This window comes from Neopsephotus bourkii, unplaced genomic scaffold, assembly GCF_033783945.1.
Source record: "Neopsephotus bourkii isolate Nb327-2 ecotype Australia unplaced genomic scaffold, CSIRO-AGI_Nbou_v1 NB_1780, whole genome shotgun sequence".
In the NCBI taxonomy this organism is placed as follows: domain Eukaryota; kingdom Metazoa; phylum Chordata; class Aves; order Psittaciformes; family Psittacidae; genus Neopsephotus; species Neopsephotus bourkii.
The window spans coordinates 7,024,149-7,041,995 of NW_026902254.1; the positions used below are offsets into that span (position 1 = coordinate 7,024,149).

Genomic DNA, 17,847 nt, shown 5'->3' on the forward strand with positions numbered 1-17,847 from the left:
CTGTGCTTTCTAGACTGAGAGATCACAACATACTTATTAAAACACCCCAGAATCTACCGGGATCATCAGAAAAAGCATGAATTAGGGCAAAATGACATGGATTTCTGGAATACCCATTAAAACAGAAAGCGGATGGAGTTTGTAGTTCATTCATTCATGGCACCATGCAGACCTGTTATTTTCTATCTATGTTAAGATTTTACAGTCCAGAAGTGACAAACTCTTCCTTTCCTAGCTACCCAGTTATTGTGGGCTGAGCTACTTATTATACATTTGTTGCTGAAATAGTGAATAATGGAAGAAAAATAGCAATAGATTTTTACTTGCCCTTTAATCTACAATGATTTAAAATGATGCCTCAGACTTGCTATAACCACAAAAACTGATTTTGAAGATAGACCTCAAGAAACCAAAATAAAGTGTATTCTGGAACGTTACTGTTTGCTTCTGCAGTTCATCAGCAATCATGAAGAACTGGCTCTAGTCTTAAAATCATTACTAACATGCTTGCTTAAGAGTCACGATAATTTCTATGCTTTGTATGGGTCAGTCTCCATTTCTTTATGAGATGTTCAGTTCAAGGTAGTTTTCTGGGTAAAATGGAGTCCATCATCTTAGATGTCAACATTAATCCTGACACACTGCACTCTCCTCTGAATGACTGCAGATTGCAAAATGTCTTTGAAAAAGGACAGAACAAACATGTCATGCAGTAACCAAGTAAATGCAATCCCTGATTAATACGCAAGTTTGAGAAGTTCAGAAAATGTCATCACACTCCATAGGTGCACCCTGATTTTGGAAATGTCTCTGTTGTTTTGTCTGTGTATAAATGTCATTGCACATGAAATTCACTCCATCAGCTTTTCATAAACTCAAGTCAATGGTGATGTGTTCAAATATTTGAGTGTTTCCTTTAAAACTAGAGGCAAAGAAAAAATCTCTTCGATCTGTTGACACAGCTGTGAAACACCGTGGTGCTTGCACATAGATTTCCTTAAATAATCTGAAAATCTTCTTTTCACCATCCCACTGGTAAATCTGGGAGAAGGTATAGTCACTTCCCAAAGCTAGGTAGTAATTGTTCTTGAAGGAGAAAGGCTGCAGTGTCATGGCTCCTCGGGATGGAAGAGCCTGTATCTCCACAAACTGCTTGCTATTCCATTTCATAACTCTGGAGTCACCAATGAATCTCGTGAGTGTGATGTACAGATTATCCTGCATCCTGAAACTCTTCACAGCCAAGACATCTTCCATGTTGGGGATTTCACTGTGTGGAACAAACTTTTTGGAAGCTTTGTTCCACTGGAGTATAATGGGAACCTGAGAACGGCTAGAGAGGATTAGATGTGATTTCCCATCTATATCGAGAAACTCAGCATCAGTGTCCCTGAACCACTCGTGAAGGGACTGGTATGAGTAAAATCCTTTGTTATTCCACTTGTACACTGTTGACAAACCCGCTTTAGAGCTATCTGCTATGACGAAAAACATTTCACTGTCTATCTCAAAAAGCTCTATATCATTGGGCTTGGAAATGCGAGATACTTCAATATCCTGGAATTTGACAAACTTTGTCCAGCTTTCATCATACTTGTAAATGTGTGAGCCACCAAAGAGCTGTGCCACCACCACAAACACTTGGTCACCAACAAGAATGGCTTTACATCCCACTATGGACTGACCTATTGCCGAAAGAAAAAAGAAAGCACATACATTAGCACAGTACAAAGCACCCTTTAAACCACAGAGAGATTACCACATCACCCCTCTGCCTTTTTATATCTGCACCATCTGATTATTTTCTCTTCTGCTACATGCCATCAGAGCTTCTTTTCATGCTTTTTTTCTCCCTAGGAACTGGAAAGGTGACTTCAAATATTGAAAATGTCACAGCCCTCAAGGTGTGCAAGTAGGATGCACCCTAAAATGATAATTCATTTTTATCCAGAATACCTTTTCTTTCTCTGTTTGTTCAAACACATGCACCCTAATATTCAAAACAATTACTAAGCCTGAATTTTGTTATTCCAAAATAACAAGAGTTCTTATCTCATGACTCAGCAGGAATGGGAAATTCTCTTATTCCTGGAATGTCTATCTTTCCAGCTTAACCAGAAGAATGAACTACAGTCTAATTTTCTTGCTCTAAGAGGGCCAGAGTCAGCTTTTTTCTACTGTAAATAGAAATATTGATGCATCTCATGGATATATCACCTGACAATGGGATGAAAAAGATAAATCTGACTCTTGTTTCTATTAAGTATTCTTGAGATTATGTTAAACTAGAAATATTTAGGAATATTGTGATTGCCAGATTAGATCAGATCAGGTTATGGTCTACCTTGAGAATGTCAAGTCACTGCACAAGAACCACACCAAAACAGTAACAAACACAGCCAGCCTGGGATGATCTACCACCTGCCCAGTGTAGGAGAAGTGGGATCCATCTCAAGTACTGTAAGGTATCTGCAGCATCGACTTGAATGGCTGAGCTGATCATCAAGGCTCTTTCTGGTATAACTTAATCAAAAAGTACTCCAGAGGATATTTCACCTGGCCTGTATATGTCCTCCTTTTGAGGAGGACAGCAACACCTATAATCTGCATATTGACTATGAAGGCAATCTTGACAACTAGCTCAACTCTATAAGCTCATGTCGTAAAAGGCTAAATTCAGGTATCCGAATGCCAAGCATACGTTTACAACACCTATCTGGCTCTTGAGCTCTACAAAACACTCTTTAGGCTCTGCGAGAGGCTCTTCATATGTTCGTGTCCCCCAGCAAAAGTCTCACTCGCATTTCATAGTCCAGAGCTCAAGCTCAGATCTTCTAAGAACACAGGATGGGTGTTCAAGAAGCAAGTCTGGGCGTGCACACTGGGTGTGGAGCTAGGACACAGGTGGCCAGCAGAAGTGTCTCCTAATCACATTATTCACAGGAAGGTGACTGGAAGACAACTTGGAAATGACCCAAACTCTCTCTTTCATTTCCAGAGCTTTTCTACAGCTCTGTTAGCTCTCTCTGGGCCACCAACTTCTCAGCTTTCATTCACTGGTCCGTATTTCCCCCTAATCTACCAAACACAGTGAAACAAAAAAGGCAAAATTTTAATTTCCAGTATTTCCTGAAGGAGGGGTAGCATCTTGTAAACTTTCACTAGTGACACACAACTGACCTGAGGAGGTAGGTGCTTGCTGCCTTTGTAGACCACATGGGGATGCAGCTTACTCTTTGTTTCCCAAAATGGAAGGTAAAAAATAATTACACATAACAAGGAACATGTGGGAAGGAGAGTCCACTGGGAAATTTAGCTCCTGAGTCTCCAGAACCAATAGCCTGAAGTAGCTGGGAAATCGGGCATTGTGTGTAACAGCTCTAAAGACTCTGTCCCTGCTGTCATGGTGTGACTGAGCACCATGAGTGTCGATTAGGGACAGAACGGCTGTTAGCATTAGAAAATCACCCGGCATCCACATGCATTTTTTGTTTGATGAGTAATGTGGCCACGATGCTAATTCAGCATGTTTGTAAATGGAAAGTTAACATGAAAGCTTTACAGCACATCTCTCTAGTTAACAAGCAGTTTAAGTATTTCTGTGTCATCTTCAGCTGTAAAACATGCTTTCCTGGCCAGCCCATCCTAAAAGCATCCTTCAGACCTACTTCCTTCTACATGCAGTAGACTATTTTTATATTCTACTTTGTAGGCACTTTAGCAAGAGCAAGGGCTCCCTCAGCTTGCACTGTAACCCGCAGTGTGATTCAGGCAGTGAGTGCGAAGCCAGGCCACAGAGTGACATTCACAGCAAGTGTTTGTGCCTTCAGAACCATTTACAAGATCAGACAAAAACCACCTAGTTTGCGTGCCACAGCGAAGTTAAGCGTGCATGTATTAACAAGATGAACTACTCCATGAGGTCACTGATGTCCAAACATTACATGCTTTGATCTGCCAAATTCAACAAAGATTCAGAACAAAAACCATCAACTGGTCCCATCTATGAATCTTGTCCTTGTGAAATGCCAACAGTTCATTAACAATGGGAATCCAGATGTTCATATACCTGTGATGTTGTCATAACTCCTGAAATTCATTTCAATGTGATCCCACTCCAGCACCATGCAGTTCTCCATGCTGGGCTGTGCAATGGCTACGAACACATCATTCTTTGAGTTGAATGTATCCACTGAAACTGATTGGTAGGGCAAAATCTGGTGAACAACAAAATCTAGAAACATACATTTTCAAAAGTTAGGATACATCTTTACTGGAAACACAAAGTGATCACTGATTATAACGATTTACACTGAAAAATCAGCAAAACAGTCTGGATTTTGTGTAACACTAGCATGGAAGTGTCAGTGCTCACATGAGGCATGCAGCAACAGGGGAAAGTGTCTCCTGCTTTAGGCATCATAAATTGTCCTCCCTGAAAATATAGTTGCAAAGGACATCAAATTGGTAAACAGTGGCAGAAATCAGATTTTCCATCTAAGCTGGCTGGTATTAATGAAATTAGGGTATTGAGAGAGAAGTCTCTTTCCCCACAGCTGGAAGGTGCTTTCCCGTCAAGTGAAATGGCCTTGCTTGAATCACTGTCAAGCTGAGAGACAGCAACTTCCAGCTGAAGTCCAATAACTTCTTAAGTCATGTCAATTTAATCACTAGCAATTTGTGTTATGCTAAACCAGGCAGAAAGTGAAATGGTATCTTAAGTTTGCCTGGGGATAACCCCATTTTGGCTAGACCACAGACAAAATGGAGTAATCAAAAACTCAGTTAACAGAACGTTTTATGGGGCATTGTAACTTAGTTGAGGCATAAAATACAATTAACCTGCAAATTACTATCCTGTAGCAAACTTACACTAGACATTAAGACTGAGGAGTTGGAGTAACTTGTACAGACTAAGAGTGTAACTCAAAAACTTAAGATTTTTTTCTCAAAATCTAAGTGCATTTGTAGATTTAACTCTAAACTTCGCCCAGGGCTAAGTCAGCAGTCAGCACAGAGCCAGTCTGGAGCAAAGTGAGGAGACCTGGGTCTGATCTTTGGCCTGACAGCTGGGGAAGGTCATTATTATCAGAAAAAGAAAGCGGTATAGCAGAGCTGACAAAAAAAAGCCAGCACTTTGGTCTAGAATGTGGCAGAAGTGATGTATGGATACAGATATGTAGAAAAGGAAATGCATCTTTGCTCCGATGGTGTTTCTCTGCAGAGCGACCCACTGCTGTTTCGAGCTCCGTTTGCTACATGTTTTCACCATGCAGTCCTATGCTGGAAGGGCCTGAGCATCCAGGGATTTTGGTGAAATGGTAATTAAGTCCTCACTCGAGTCCCTCATTTTGATGCATTATGGAATAATTGCTTTTGAATGAAGAACCCTCTGTCTCTGCATGCTTGAAAGCCTTGCCCTTGAGGAGCTACACTTTTGGAGAATAAAGATAGATGACTGCCATTAAACAAACAGAGCAGATTCTACAGCTGCGAAAGAAATCACAGACTCCATTCTTCGAGGGACTATCATAAATAGAGTTTGGGCTTGATTCATAAATGCTGGTAGGAGAACAAGAAAGTTGTCTTCATACTCACTGGGAAAAATAAAAGAACTGGAGAAAGCTGACACTGAAGTATGCAGAAAGTAAAAGTAAGTGATAAATCAGGGAAGGCAGCTAAGGATGGAACAATAGCAGTCACTCAGAACAATACAGTCACTCAGAATCAAAATATTTTAAAAATCTTGAAAAAAAACCCAAGCCAAAACAAAACAAAAGAAAACCCCAAACCGCTAATCCTGAAAAAGACATCTCTTGAAATCTGAACAGTTGTGAAACACTCTGAGGGAATCTGTGAATTAAAACAAACCAGTCTGTGTGTTGATACCCACTGCTCATTCAGAAATGATTTAGTGTTAACACAGCTATTTTTACTTGCACCTGTCATTTGGCTCTTTATATCACTGGATGAGTAAAAATGGCTAACAAAATCACTCATCATCAGTAAAAAGCAATAAATGTTGGTTTTAGCACCAGCTGGAAATATGAGACTCTAATGTACAACAGAGTTACACAGTAAAGAGATGCTGCCACATCAGGATTGCCAGAAATTCATGTCCTGGAGGCTTGACTTAGTTTTACAGGCAGGTTCACATACCTTGCTTTAATTCTAAAGAAGAGCTTGTACAGTAAATATGGTGTGTGTGCATGGAGGGGGTCTCCCAACATTGTTCTCTTTGAAGCTAGATCAGCATGCACAGGAGAGGGAAGAGGAGGCAGCCTTTGCTTCCCCTGTGCTGCTGGCCGCCCAGTCTGTTGCCCTCTCCTTCTAACCCCAATGCATGATTTTACTCCCCCTGTCATGCTTTTAACACTGCTTTCTGCTGGCTGGGAGCTGGGGTGGTGTGTCCCCTAATCCTCCAGCCACCAACTGCCTCTGCTGCTGAACTGGCATTAGCCATCATGGATGAGGGACCCAGCTCTCTTGTTGCTGGGCTGATTTCCCTTCCACCACTCTGGCTGATCCCAACACACAGGAGTGCTGATGCTGGCAGAGCAGAGGTGGAGAGCACAGAGAATGCTGGAGGACGCTAAAGAGAAAGGGGAGCAATGATCTGTTTGGGCAGCAGCTCCTAAACTGCACCCAATGACTTGGTCCCCCTCTCCTCACATCCTTTGTTCCCCACGGCAGAGACTTCTACCAGGACCTGGGTGTGCTGTCAGGGAGCATTAGCCATCCATTCCCATCTCCCACCACAGCAGCACAGGTGATCTCGCACAGGAGTGAGTACAGTGCAGATAACTCTTAATTTGCAAACTACCTTCCTTCCAGTCCGTGGGGAAAGAGAGAAGACAATCCCAGCTAGGTAAAAAAAGGGGAAACCAAGATGATCCCTGCCTGCAGGCGTGGGCAAAGCAGGTCCCAGGCATGCACACACCCTGTTCTCAGGGAGCATGAGGCCCACTTCCCAGCCTCCTGAACATAAGTTACATGTCCCCCACTGTGCTTATAGCCACAGCACAGCCCCCTCGCACACTGCTATGGGACAACAACAAGAAATGAAATGAAACAGCTTGACCTGCTTCCATGATGTAAGCCGTGAGACAGGGGAAAGAGAGATGCTATCACAAAAAGAGTTACAAGGGCAGATCACCAGCACTGTGAATTGCTTTCTCTTTGAAGAAGCAATAGGAGCATTTTGTTCTTTGTCTTGTTTTGATTTGTTTTTTATTTGGCAGCACCTCTTTCCATTTCTCCTCCTGTTACCATTGTACCAGTTCAGTGGATGCAATGAACCAATGAAGCCAATGAGATGCATGTTTTACCAAGCAAATGGCTTTGTTACCATATCCTACAACCAGTCATACTCGACACAGGTACCAGAGATCAGAAATAATGGAAAGTCTCATCACATCTGGCAAAGGAGGGAAATACAATACTGAAGACTCACATGAATGAAAGAGGTTTGCAGAGCACTGCTCGTCATCGACTGGGAAAGGAGACTACACACAGAATATCATACAAGCCTGCGCCTGTGACTAATCAGTCCACAAGGAATGAATACAGATATATTTATGATCCCTTTGGATCTGGGGAAAGCAAAGGCAGAGAAGGCAAAAGCAGCTGTGGCCTGACATTGCAGACCACCAAGGACACCAGAGGGTTATAGCCTGAGCAAGGTAACTTCCAGTTCAGTGCAGCGGACATGACACTGGCTCAAACATGACACATTCCTGAAGATCTGCATTTCTGCTCTACTGATCTGTTTTGTCTTTTACAGGTACTTCCTGCATGTAGCTCTTGGCACTTTGTAAGGATGCCAGAGATCCACGTCTTCCACACCCTCCACCTTCGCTATGCACTGGAGCTCTGGGAAGCCTACTGCTGCCCGCCCCCAGGCCAGAGGGGTTTAGCACACAGCCTTCGCAGAGAATGACTGGTCTGAAAATGCCCTCTGCTATCTGAAGAATGTATTACAGCTACATGCTGTGCTGCAAGAGCACTCCTCTGATGGCATCTGAACAAACACTCAGCTCATTGCACCACGTTAATGCCTTAGCTCCCCAGCAAACTACAGCATGTGAAATTACATTCATGCTTTGAGTAATTTCACCTACAGCAGACCAAAGAACTAACATTAAGGGTGAATTTTGCCTGTTGCAACCTCATAGTTAGGTTCCTAGGTACAAAGAGATGACAGGGGCAGGTAGGTCAGTATAGGTGTGAGGACTAGGTAGGTAAGGCTTGCTCATCTGCACTGTTAGTGCTGTGCAATTACTTAAACCAGACTGCAATGAAATAAAGTGACTTTTACTTTGTACTTTGGCATCTCAGTGACTTGGCAGACACAGGAAGGTAACTTAGGTACCATTCTAAGCTACACTGCTCTCCTGGTTTTGACATCCTTTATGTAGCAGATTACCATGCTTTATGCCTGCTACTCTTCTGATGTATTTCCCTTACATATTGCCCTTGGATTACCATTCCCTGTCATGAAACTTCATTCTACATTACTAGTAATCAACTTTCCTATTGTCTTTTAATAGCAATGATTTGATGACATGAGAACTTGAATGCCTCTGGTATTACTGTACAGAAAAAAGGCAGAGTGCTGACATCATATACATGAAAGATGAAAAACAATACTTGCAGCTGATATACTCAGTTATATGATGTGACTACATTTAAAGATAGGTAACTGCAGCTGTTCAGTCATAAAACATGAGCATAACCACATGCAAGTTTCTCTTCACTTCCTTTAGCATGCTTTACATTACCTAAAATAAAAATCAAGATCCTAAACAAGACAGTAGTGAGAATATTATTGGACATTTCCCCTAACTTAATGGAGTTCCATGAAGAACAGTTGGCAGTATTGCCACCACTTTTGATGCTATTAAATCGTGGCCTATTGAATAAAGATAACAGATATAGCCACATTATTTACACTTCTTTTCATTGCTTTCTATGAAATACAGAGATTTTGGGAAGTTCATATGCCATAACTATATGGCCTTATTCCAGATAATAGAAAGCATTCTGTGATGAAAAGTCGCAAAGGGAGTCATAATCAAGTCTTTTGGAATATGAATAGTCAGAGCTCTTCTTCCATTATCATTTAAGCCAAATAAAAAAATCAGTACTTACTTTGACTTTGAAATGTAATTTTCCCATTTTATGCTTGTTCTTGTACTTGGTAGTGCTTTGTATGTAACCCTTTCCTCCCCCAAGGTCATGCTCACAGAAGCAAAAAGGTATAGTCTAAACTTCTGATATTTAACCATTTGTAGTGTGCTTAGAAATATACATTCTGAATACCTGTAGTGGTGCATTCATAATCAAAACTTGTCACATCATTTAACTTCTTATCCTGATATTCTGCTGGACCAATACACAGGACATCAGAAACAGTGGAATTTGTCATCTTTAACCACAAAAACAACCACTTCGCTTTGCAGTCACACTCAAATTTATTTCCCCTTAAATCTCTAAAAAAACACACAGAAATAAACATATTTGAAAATGTTGATAGCAATATGAATACTACAGAACTGTTATCACCTTGACATGCTGAATTTAAAAATACCTGAGTAGCCTTGAATTGTTTCTGAACTCTAAGAACAGGGAACTTGCTTCAGTTTTATTTGGACTCTCTTACTATGAACTCTCCTTCACTAAGTGTTGTCCTTGGAAAGACTGTTTCTATCCAGGAAATATGCTCACATATAATCACAGTAATGTGTGATTCATGTGTAAAGTCACTCACATTTATAAATTTTCATAGGATTAGGACTGTAGTGTAATAAATCCCGAAAGCCTGGTCGTCTGCTGCAAGCCTCCTTCCCTCTATCTACTGCTGACACTGATAAATCCCATTCCTTCACTAAACTACTCCAGTACCGCTGGTTGACAGAGTGGCCTTGCTGGCACCATTTCTGTGTTACATTAAAATACAGATGTAAGGCTTGTATTTTTTGAGTCGCTGCTGATGTGTGATCAATTTAACCTCCCCCTACTAATGTATGTGCAATTTCAGCACTGTACTTGTTCTTCGATCTCCTGGCAGTTTTTGTTGTTTACAATTATACTTTGCCATCTGGGAGAGCTAGGCCAAAAATAGGGGAAGCTGACTATCAGCTCAATTATACAAGACAACACGGACAGTAAGTCAACAATGTGCCACAACTACATAAAAACAAGAAAACAGGTGGCTTTTTAAAATGAAGGCCTTTCACTAATATAATCTCAGGGGATGCATGCACAATAACAGGGAAAACTGTTCAGAGAAATTGTAGTTTTAAAATTTGTTGTCTCCCTTTCCCTAAAACACAATTTATATGAAACATCAAAAAGAAGTACAGTAATGCAAGCTATGTACGTCAGCATGAGGAACAAGAGTGATTTGAGAAACAGCAGTTATTTTAGAAGAGTCTAGCAAGTAAACAATTTTAAAATTAGGAAAGCTGGCACAACAAAAGGCACACTTCTTTCATGTGCAGATATCAGGTACAGCACCACATAAACCCAAAATGTAAAACTCAAGAGTAACAGAGTGACAGAATTAGGCAGCCAGTAGAAAGATTCTCATTACTTACAGTTCAATTAAAGAATCTAAATCACTGAAGACATCCCTCGGCAGAGCTTTGAGATGGTTATTGGCCAAAGAACTAGGAAAGAAAGTTAGAGCTTAGTACCATTGCTGTCTGTTGTCTGGCTGACTCATTAAGTCTGAGCTCACCTACAGTTGTCAGAACTGTCCAGCCTCTGGCATTGTTAATAGTTATAAGGAACAGGCACATACTAATTATTCTTATTCAAAAATGGAGATTGCTTGAAGATCATGTAAAAGTAAAATACAAAGAACTTTTTTACTGCCCAGGTGCAAATACAACACACAGAGCAATCACTGAGCATGCTGAAGAACCAGGACCAATAATCACTAGTACACGGTGTGATGGTGGTAGCAGTTCAGCATCCGTGGGCAGCAGCTGCATCTCAGCACAAGCTGTGAGTGTGCACAAGCAGCCCAACACGCCACAGGGCTGCCTCAGCAGGAGTTCTTTTAAGGCCAGTTTTTAACTTGAGGGAGGCATGCTGCTGACAGCAGGAGGAAGCTGATGCATGGAGGGGAAGAGAAGTTTTCTCTGTAGCAGAAAAACCAGTGGTCCCCCCAAAGAGTTTTGTTTGAGCAGAAATTACCAAGTGTTAAATAACTTACAGGTGAGTCAGGTCTCGAAGGCCACGAAAAGCGTTTCTTGAAATGGTTTCAATTTTATTTCCTTCAATGAATCTAGAAAAACAAAAAAAAAAAATCTTTTAAAATACTTTATTATTAGCATCACCAGTGCTTTAAGCTATGGCCTCCAAATTCAGCAGTGGCAGCCCCTTCAGACTTAAAGGTGGAGAAGTCTCAGTGGAGCTTGTTTTCCCTTTACCGCTTTCCTTGGGTGGACTGCAAGGAACGATTAAAAGTACCAGGCAGCAAAAGGGACAGCAGCATGTGACACAAACATCCAGCAGAAGAGGAACAAACCAGACATAGCAAAAAACATTACTCCTCTGTTGGTTAATCCTCTCAGGGTATGTTGTGTGAGGCAAGAGACCTGTGGAGGGAGAGGTTTCTGAGGTGGCCTTTGAAAGCTGAGGTCCTGCATTCCTCTCACAAATCACCTGCACTGTAACACCACATGGCAGCACAGAAGTGCCAGGGCCGCCTGGGCTGAAAACAGACACTCTGATGGTCAGCTCTGTGGCTGCACGTACTGTCCCACCGGGGCACCCACAGAGCCGTCACATGAACCGTATACATACAAAGCCTGCGTAAATGGCAAGACCAGTGTCTTGTTCCTGCTGCTGCAGTTCAGCTCCCTCCAGCCAGGACACCACCTCTGCAGGGTGCCCACCTGCACACAAGCCACAGCCCCATGCACTGTGAATATAAATAATATATGAATATAAATAATAACTTAAATAATTGCAATAATGTATAGTATGTGAATGACAGGCACGTATCAATTCCCGGAGCATGCTGCTTCTCCTGACTGCATGTCAGCATTTAAAGAAAGCATTGATATTTGAGCATTTTGACCCCTGAGCACTTGAGGACACATCCCTAAATACATCATCAGCCCTGCAAAGCAATTGCAGCCAGGTGGCCATCAAGATATTGCATGGTACAGCAGTACCTGGATGAAGACAACTGCCTGCTGACTTTATAAAAGGTTTCACGAGATATAAATGTCTTACTTCTATACATCCTTGTTTGTCTTCCAGAGAAATAGAGGAAAAACGCTATGAGCCAAGGTCTCTTCAAAAGAGAGTCAAGATCGAGATGCCAAGTGCTCTTGGTTCTGCTGTTTAGATGTAGCCAAAATCCTTCATGAAGTGAATAGGACCCTGACTGCATGCAAAAGGTGCAGATAAGAAAGTGTTGTATCTACACAGGTGTCAAAAGAGGTTCAACTGTTCCAAGGCTGCCTGGGGACATGAATTCAAATCACAAAGCAGAGAGCCAAACTGCCTCCTGATATTCTCATCAGCACCTGGCATCCCTGCACAGTGCCAGCTCACCAGTCCGTGCAAATAAACACGGCTTCATTGCACACACTGCAGCAAGATGATGCAAATTTAGGCTGGGACTCAGTAATTTGACGGATTCCTGAGTCACCAAACCTGGCCTCAAAGGGATGCTACCCTGGGAATGCCACTCTGCTCAACAGCAAAACTACCATCTTTATCAGACCTGTCTTATCCAGACTGTACATGGAGCCAGATAATTTAAGGGTGCACTGAATGCCATTGTCAGTGCTGCAAGCTCAGCAGGACACAGCTGGAGGTATACTAACTATCTATCGTCTATCTATCTATCTATCTATCTATCTATCTATCTATCTAAGTATCTGCTGTGGGCACTCCCCAGCAGCTCTTTGTTTGGAGACTTAGCTTTGTACATAAAGAAACTTGTTATTCTTGTTTGTCAGAGAGGTTTTCTTATTCTCTGTAAGATCTGATCACTGGTAACTGAGAGACACGAGTTACAGAAGCTCTAATGCTGTTACTGACTCCATGGCCACAAAAGCCCAGAGAAAGGATACTTGCACCGGGTTCCCAAAAGGTGGAGGTGTGATTTGCTAGGAATAGGAAGCACTCTGTGGACTTGGCAGGGAGGGTGACCACAGCCATTAACTGAAGCCACTTGTTCAGCTGCTGCTTAAGGAAACTCAAACTGTAAGGCTTTAGCAGTCTTCATGCTGTTCCCTGGCTTGCAGCTGACAGCTAGGGAAAGAGACTGCCCTTTGACCAACTGAGGAGGGGCAGGACTTTCTTCTTTCAGACTGGGGTCTCTCTGCACTCACTAATGCAACTAGGACAGCCAAGTATGCTGCTGGGACAAGCTCATCAGCACTTGAAAGCAAGGAATTCATGAAATGACATTAAAATGGTTTTCTTCCTTTTTACAAAAATATAGAAAATTACTTTTTTCCCTGTAGACACATGGAAAAGAGAATGATTAGGGAGTTCACTGTCTCTGAAAAATCCTCTAAAATATCCGAATCATGGATTTTAGAATATACCATTTACCATTATCCTCTGTTTCTTGGCCTGCAAATTCCAGTGTTGGCTGCTTCACACATATCAGACTCATAAACTTGAATACATCCCACCTTAACACCTATTTGTCTGCACTCAGTTTTATGAGCATTGGTCTTCCTCTGGAAAGTACAGAAATGTTTTCCACAGCTACCTTTCAGCATGAAAAGGTGGGTGGAAAGAGGAATTTCTTTCAGATCATATTCCAAGTTTCAAACATACCAGCTCGTGTCCGGTAACACAGAGAAATGGCAGTCCTTTGGAGTATGAAGTGAGGACAACCTGGTACCAGGGATAATACTTTTTTAAAAATTAAAAAGGGTGACCTAAAAAAAAAAAAAAATGGGGAAATGAAGATACTGTAAAAATCAAGTAAGTGAACAAAGTAAAGGAGAGTTAAATGAATATAAATAATAACTTAAATAATTGCAATTATGTATATTATATGAAATATATATTTATATATTCATATTTATATTTATTTCTAACATAAAGATCAATGCCACGGGCATTAAATGGGATAGTAGAAAAAAGGTGAAGTTGGAAAAGAAAGAAAGCTGGGAGAAGAGAACGAGCCAGGCAATCAGGGCTGCTCTGGGCAGTACACAGATACCCTGTGACTCCTCTTCAGGCTGCCAGCAGGCCAGGAGAGGCTTTCCCACCTCTTTCCTCAGGTTCAAAGCCCCTCAACAGCAATGGCACTGTTCTGGAAAGCCAAGCCAATGCCTTTCAGTGTACTGTGATTGCCACCTTGCATTCATGGCTTACTCTAAAACTCCACTTGCAACCTCTGAGAAAGGGTGAGCCACTGTAAAGAACACTTGCACAGGAGCGGAACATAAATCCTTCATCCCCCCTGCTCCTGGGAATCACACTAAAGCCTAAGACTCCACAGCGGGAATCTTGGCAACTTATCAAAACATCTTGATTTATAAAGGACAGGGGAAGACATAAAATACCAGACTCACAGGTATTCTAGATGGAAGAGACCAGCAAAGGCGTCATCTCGTATAACAGTGAAGGCATTGGAGTTTAGCAAGCTGAAAATGGAGAGCAGGCATTAGGAAAGCACATTAAAACTTGACATGCTGGATTATGCCTGTTGTGTTTATTGCCCATGACCAAACTAATCTTACTGACTCAAGCCCATATTGCCCCACCAGTGTAGCACATATAAACCTCTGTGGAATGGCCTATTAAAAGAAAAAAACCAAACTAAAGGCATAATGCGATCCTAGTTAATGTCCACTGCTCCCCAGGAAAAATGCTCACTGTGCCATCCATCAGTTAAATGCAACCTGATCCTTGACAATCTGATGCCCTGAAAAGGACAAGAAATAGCAAAACTTCTTATTTGGTCTAAAAATCAAATGCTCCTCAAAAGAAGTCATTTTTGGAAAATCTCTGAATTTTCTAAGTGAATATGTCTACATTAATCACTTTATTAGAGAAACTTATTAATCCTCTTTTTGTCTGGTTTTAGGCATTTTACTAAAATTAATTTAGAAGACTAATGAACATGAAATGCAAACTTTCCCTGTGATCCTTGGTTATTATGCTAATGCTAGACAAATACTCGCTAAATTATCCCAAAGAAATCTGACAAGGATGCAGGCTGCCATTAAAAATAAATCCTTAATGTTACTCTTTTACCACAGCTACTGCCACAGAGGACACAGAAAGTACCCAAGTGATCAATTATGCATGTATCTCTTTTGCCATTTAACCATTCTTTTTTCTCGTGCTTGAAGGAAAGTCACAAATTACACCAACAAAATCTGTCAGGGCCCAAGGTGGTGGTGGTGGTGCCAAACCCTTGTGGCTCCCATGCCTGATCTACCGCATAAAGTGGCACTGGCAACTTCTGATTTTCTCAGCCTCTGCCGGACCACCCCACACAGCCCAATTCTCCTCCTGAATATCTGCTACAGCTAAGGAATAGGGGTAACCTTCATGTGCTCTTCCTCCCTCTTCCCAGTACCGCTACCCAAAACAAGCCAGATTCTCCTCATCTTGAGTTTTCCACCCATGGTTTCTCTCAGCCCACCCTTGGGTTCATCCCTTCCCAGCTGGCACAGGTCAGCTGGTTCCCCCCATTCCCCAGTGGGCAAAGTCCCTCTCCCCTCTTCCTGGGGCTCTGTGCTGGGCCCCAAGGCCCACAGGCACTTGGGTTTGGGACTGGTGCCACGCTAAAGAAGGTGCAAGTCTCCATTCCTTGCTCTGCCCACTTCTCCCCAGTGTTTCCCATGGGATGCTGCTCCTCCAGATAGTGAGACAGGCCTTTGAGTCAAACGAGGAGGGGTGCCCAAAGACAAACCATAACACTAGCAGAGGCCTTCAGGGACTACCTCTTGCTCAGACCAATTTTAACACCTAGCTCTGTGGTGAGAGCTTAGCCTGTGTGCCTCACATCTTTCTGCTTCAATTTTCTTTGCAGTGTCTTTTCTTAGGAAGGAAGCCGGTCCTTGATGCGGGAGGTATGGAGGGTCTGCCTGGTATTGGGCATCACAGGCAGGCTGAACTGGTCTACGCAGGGCACAAACAAAGCAACTAGCAGAGAAACAGGCACCCAGGCTCCCGAGGGGATTGTACCGCACTCTCTGCCTTTCCACTGCTGCCTTCTAGGACAGCTAAATTAAGGCAAGTTTGGGTGAGCTGCCTGAGCTGCAGGCACACACCTAACTGCAACAGGCACGAGCACGCGAGGTGCCCAAGGTCAGGAAGGAGGGAGCGCTGCAGAGTGCCGGAGCTGGACTGCTGGCCCCTGGGACAGAGGCCCACCAGGTCAGAAGGCATCCATTGGAGGGGCAACCCTCCAAGTTGGACACCGAAGCTCAGAGTCATGCTGCAGACACCACCAGCACTTCATGCACGGAGGCTTTGCACAAAGGCTTGCCTTCCTCCAAGGAGTGCCCCAGCAGCCTCTGCTCACCCCCGTAGCTCCCGCAAGGTCCCAAAGCCAACATGAGACTCCTGGGCACAAAGTGAGCTGGAGTGAGGCACCACATGAAAACTCAGCACTATAAACTTATTAAAGCTGGTGGCGTGGGAGGGTTTATATAACAGGGAACTTAGGGTATCATAAAACATTTTGTCCTCCTTCAGCAACTAAGCACACATTTTATGAAGTGGTTTATGAACGGAAAATGCATCCCTCTGTTATGAAGCAGCAGCTACACCACAGGATGCTGCACAAGCTGGGAATGTCCCCGTTACCCCCCGTTCCTCCAAGGGCACCCGTAACTCAGTTTAGGAGGCGCAAAGTGCTAGCTGGCCGCTGCCCTTTCCAGTGCCATACTTACAGCAGCTGCAGGGAGGGCAGGTGGGAAAACATCCTGTCCTTGACTTCGGCGAACGTCCCGTTTACCAGGCTCCTGTCAGGAGAGAAACCACCATGAAGCGGGACCGCCCCGCATCCAACACCGCCTCACCTCTCTCCCCGCTCCTTGCCCCGCACTCACAAGGACCCCAGGCCGGCGGGCAGCCCGCGGGGGGCCCCCGCTGCCCCGACGCACAGCGCCGACTCGCGCCAGCAGCTGCAGGGCGGCCCGCAGCGCGGCGGCCTGCGCGGAGCCCCGGGCAGCGGCAGCAGCAGCAGCAGCAGCACCGCGCAGAGCGGCAGCAGCCGCAGCGGCACCGCCATGCCCGCACCACCGGCACCGCCGCCGCCTCCCGCGCCCTGACATCAGCGCGGCGCCGCCCCGGGGCGGGCGGGGAAAGGGGGGTCCCGGGCCGGGCGGTGCGAGGGGCGGTGCGAGGCGGGGGACCGCGTCGCCCGCTGCCTCCAGACGGGGTGGGTGCGTGATGATGCCCCGCCGGGAGGCAGAGGGCGTCGCTGTCCCCCGGCCCTTGCTGTTGGTTGCGCGCTCAAGGCTAGGTCGGAGGGTGTAGTGAGGCTGGGGTCGGTCTCTTCCCCCAAGTAATAAGCAACAGGACGAGAGGTAACGGCTTCTACCTGCGCCAGGGTAGGTTTATATTGGATATTAGGAAAAAAATCTCCACCAAAAGGGTGCTCAGGCATTGGAACAGGCTGCCCAGGGCAGTGGTGGAATCACTGGCCCTGCAAGTGTTCAGAAACTGTGTGGATGAGGCCCTCAATGATACGGCTTAGTCGTGGACTTGGCAGTCCTGAGGTAATGAACTCTCTGGTTTTAAAGGCCTTTTCCAACCTGGTTGGTTGTATGATTCTAACTGTAGCAAGACCAACTCCAGGGATGTCCAGTCAAGAAAGAAGCAGATGGATGATAACACCGT

The 17,847-nt window shown here is 43.9% G+C and overlaps 1 protein-coding gene across 1 annotated transcript; it reads right to left on the reverse strand.

Moving 5' to 3' along the window:
• Positions 1 to 312: 312 nt before the first annotated feature.
• Positions 313 to 17,280, reverse strand: LGI2 (leucine rich repeat LGI family member 2). The gene is made up of 8 exons (XM_061379941.1): positions 17,055 to 17,280; positions 16,896 to 16,967; positions 14,562 to 14,633; positions 11,222 to 11,293; positions 10,599 to 10,670; positions 9,322 to 9,491; positions 4,070 to 4,234; positions 313 to 1,685 (listed from the first exon to the last, which is right to left on the reverse strand). The coding sequence occupies exons 1-8, from the start codon at positions 17,234 to 17,236 to the stop codon at positions 868 to 870; spliced, it is 1,623 nt and encodes a 540-aa protein (XP_061235925.1). The 5' UTR covers positions 17,237 to 17,280; the 3' UTR covers positions 313 to 867.
• Between the last annotated feature and the right edge of the window lie 567 nt (positions 17,281 to 17,847).

What these genes read in the sequence shown, in the direction of transcription:
- LGI2 (XM_061379941.1), bottom strand. Translation starts at nt 17,236, where the DNA reads ATGGCGGTGCCGCTGCGGCTGCTGCCGCTCTGCGCGGTGCTGCTGCTG. An exon ending in TTATGAATGCACCACTACAG is followed by an intron (nt 4,235 to 9,321) that starts GTATTCAGAATG and finishes GTATGTTTCTAG; the next exon opens with ATTTTGTTGTTCACCAGATT. An exon ending in GAGTTATGACAACATCACAG is followed by an intron (nt 1,686 to 4,069) that starts GTATATGAACAT and finishes TTTCGGCAATAG; the next exon opens with GTCAGTCCATAGTGGGATGT.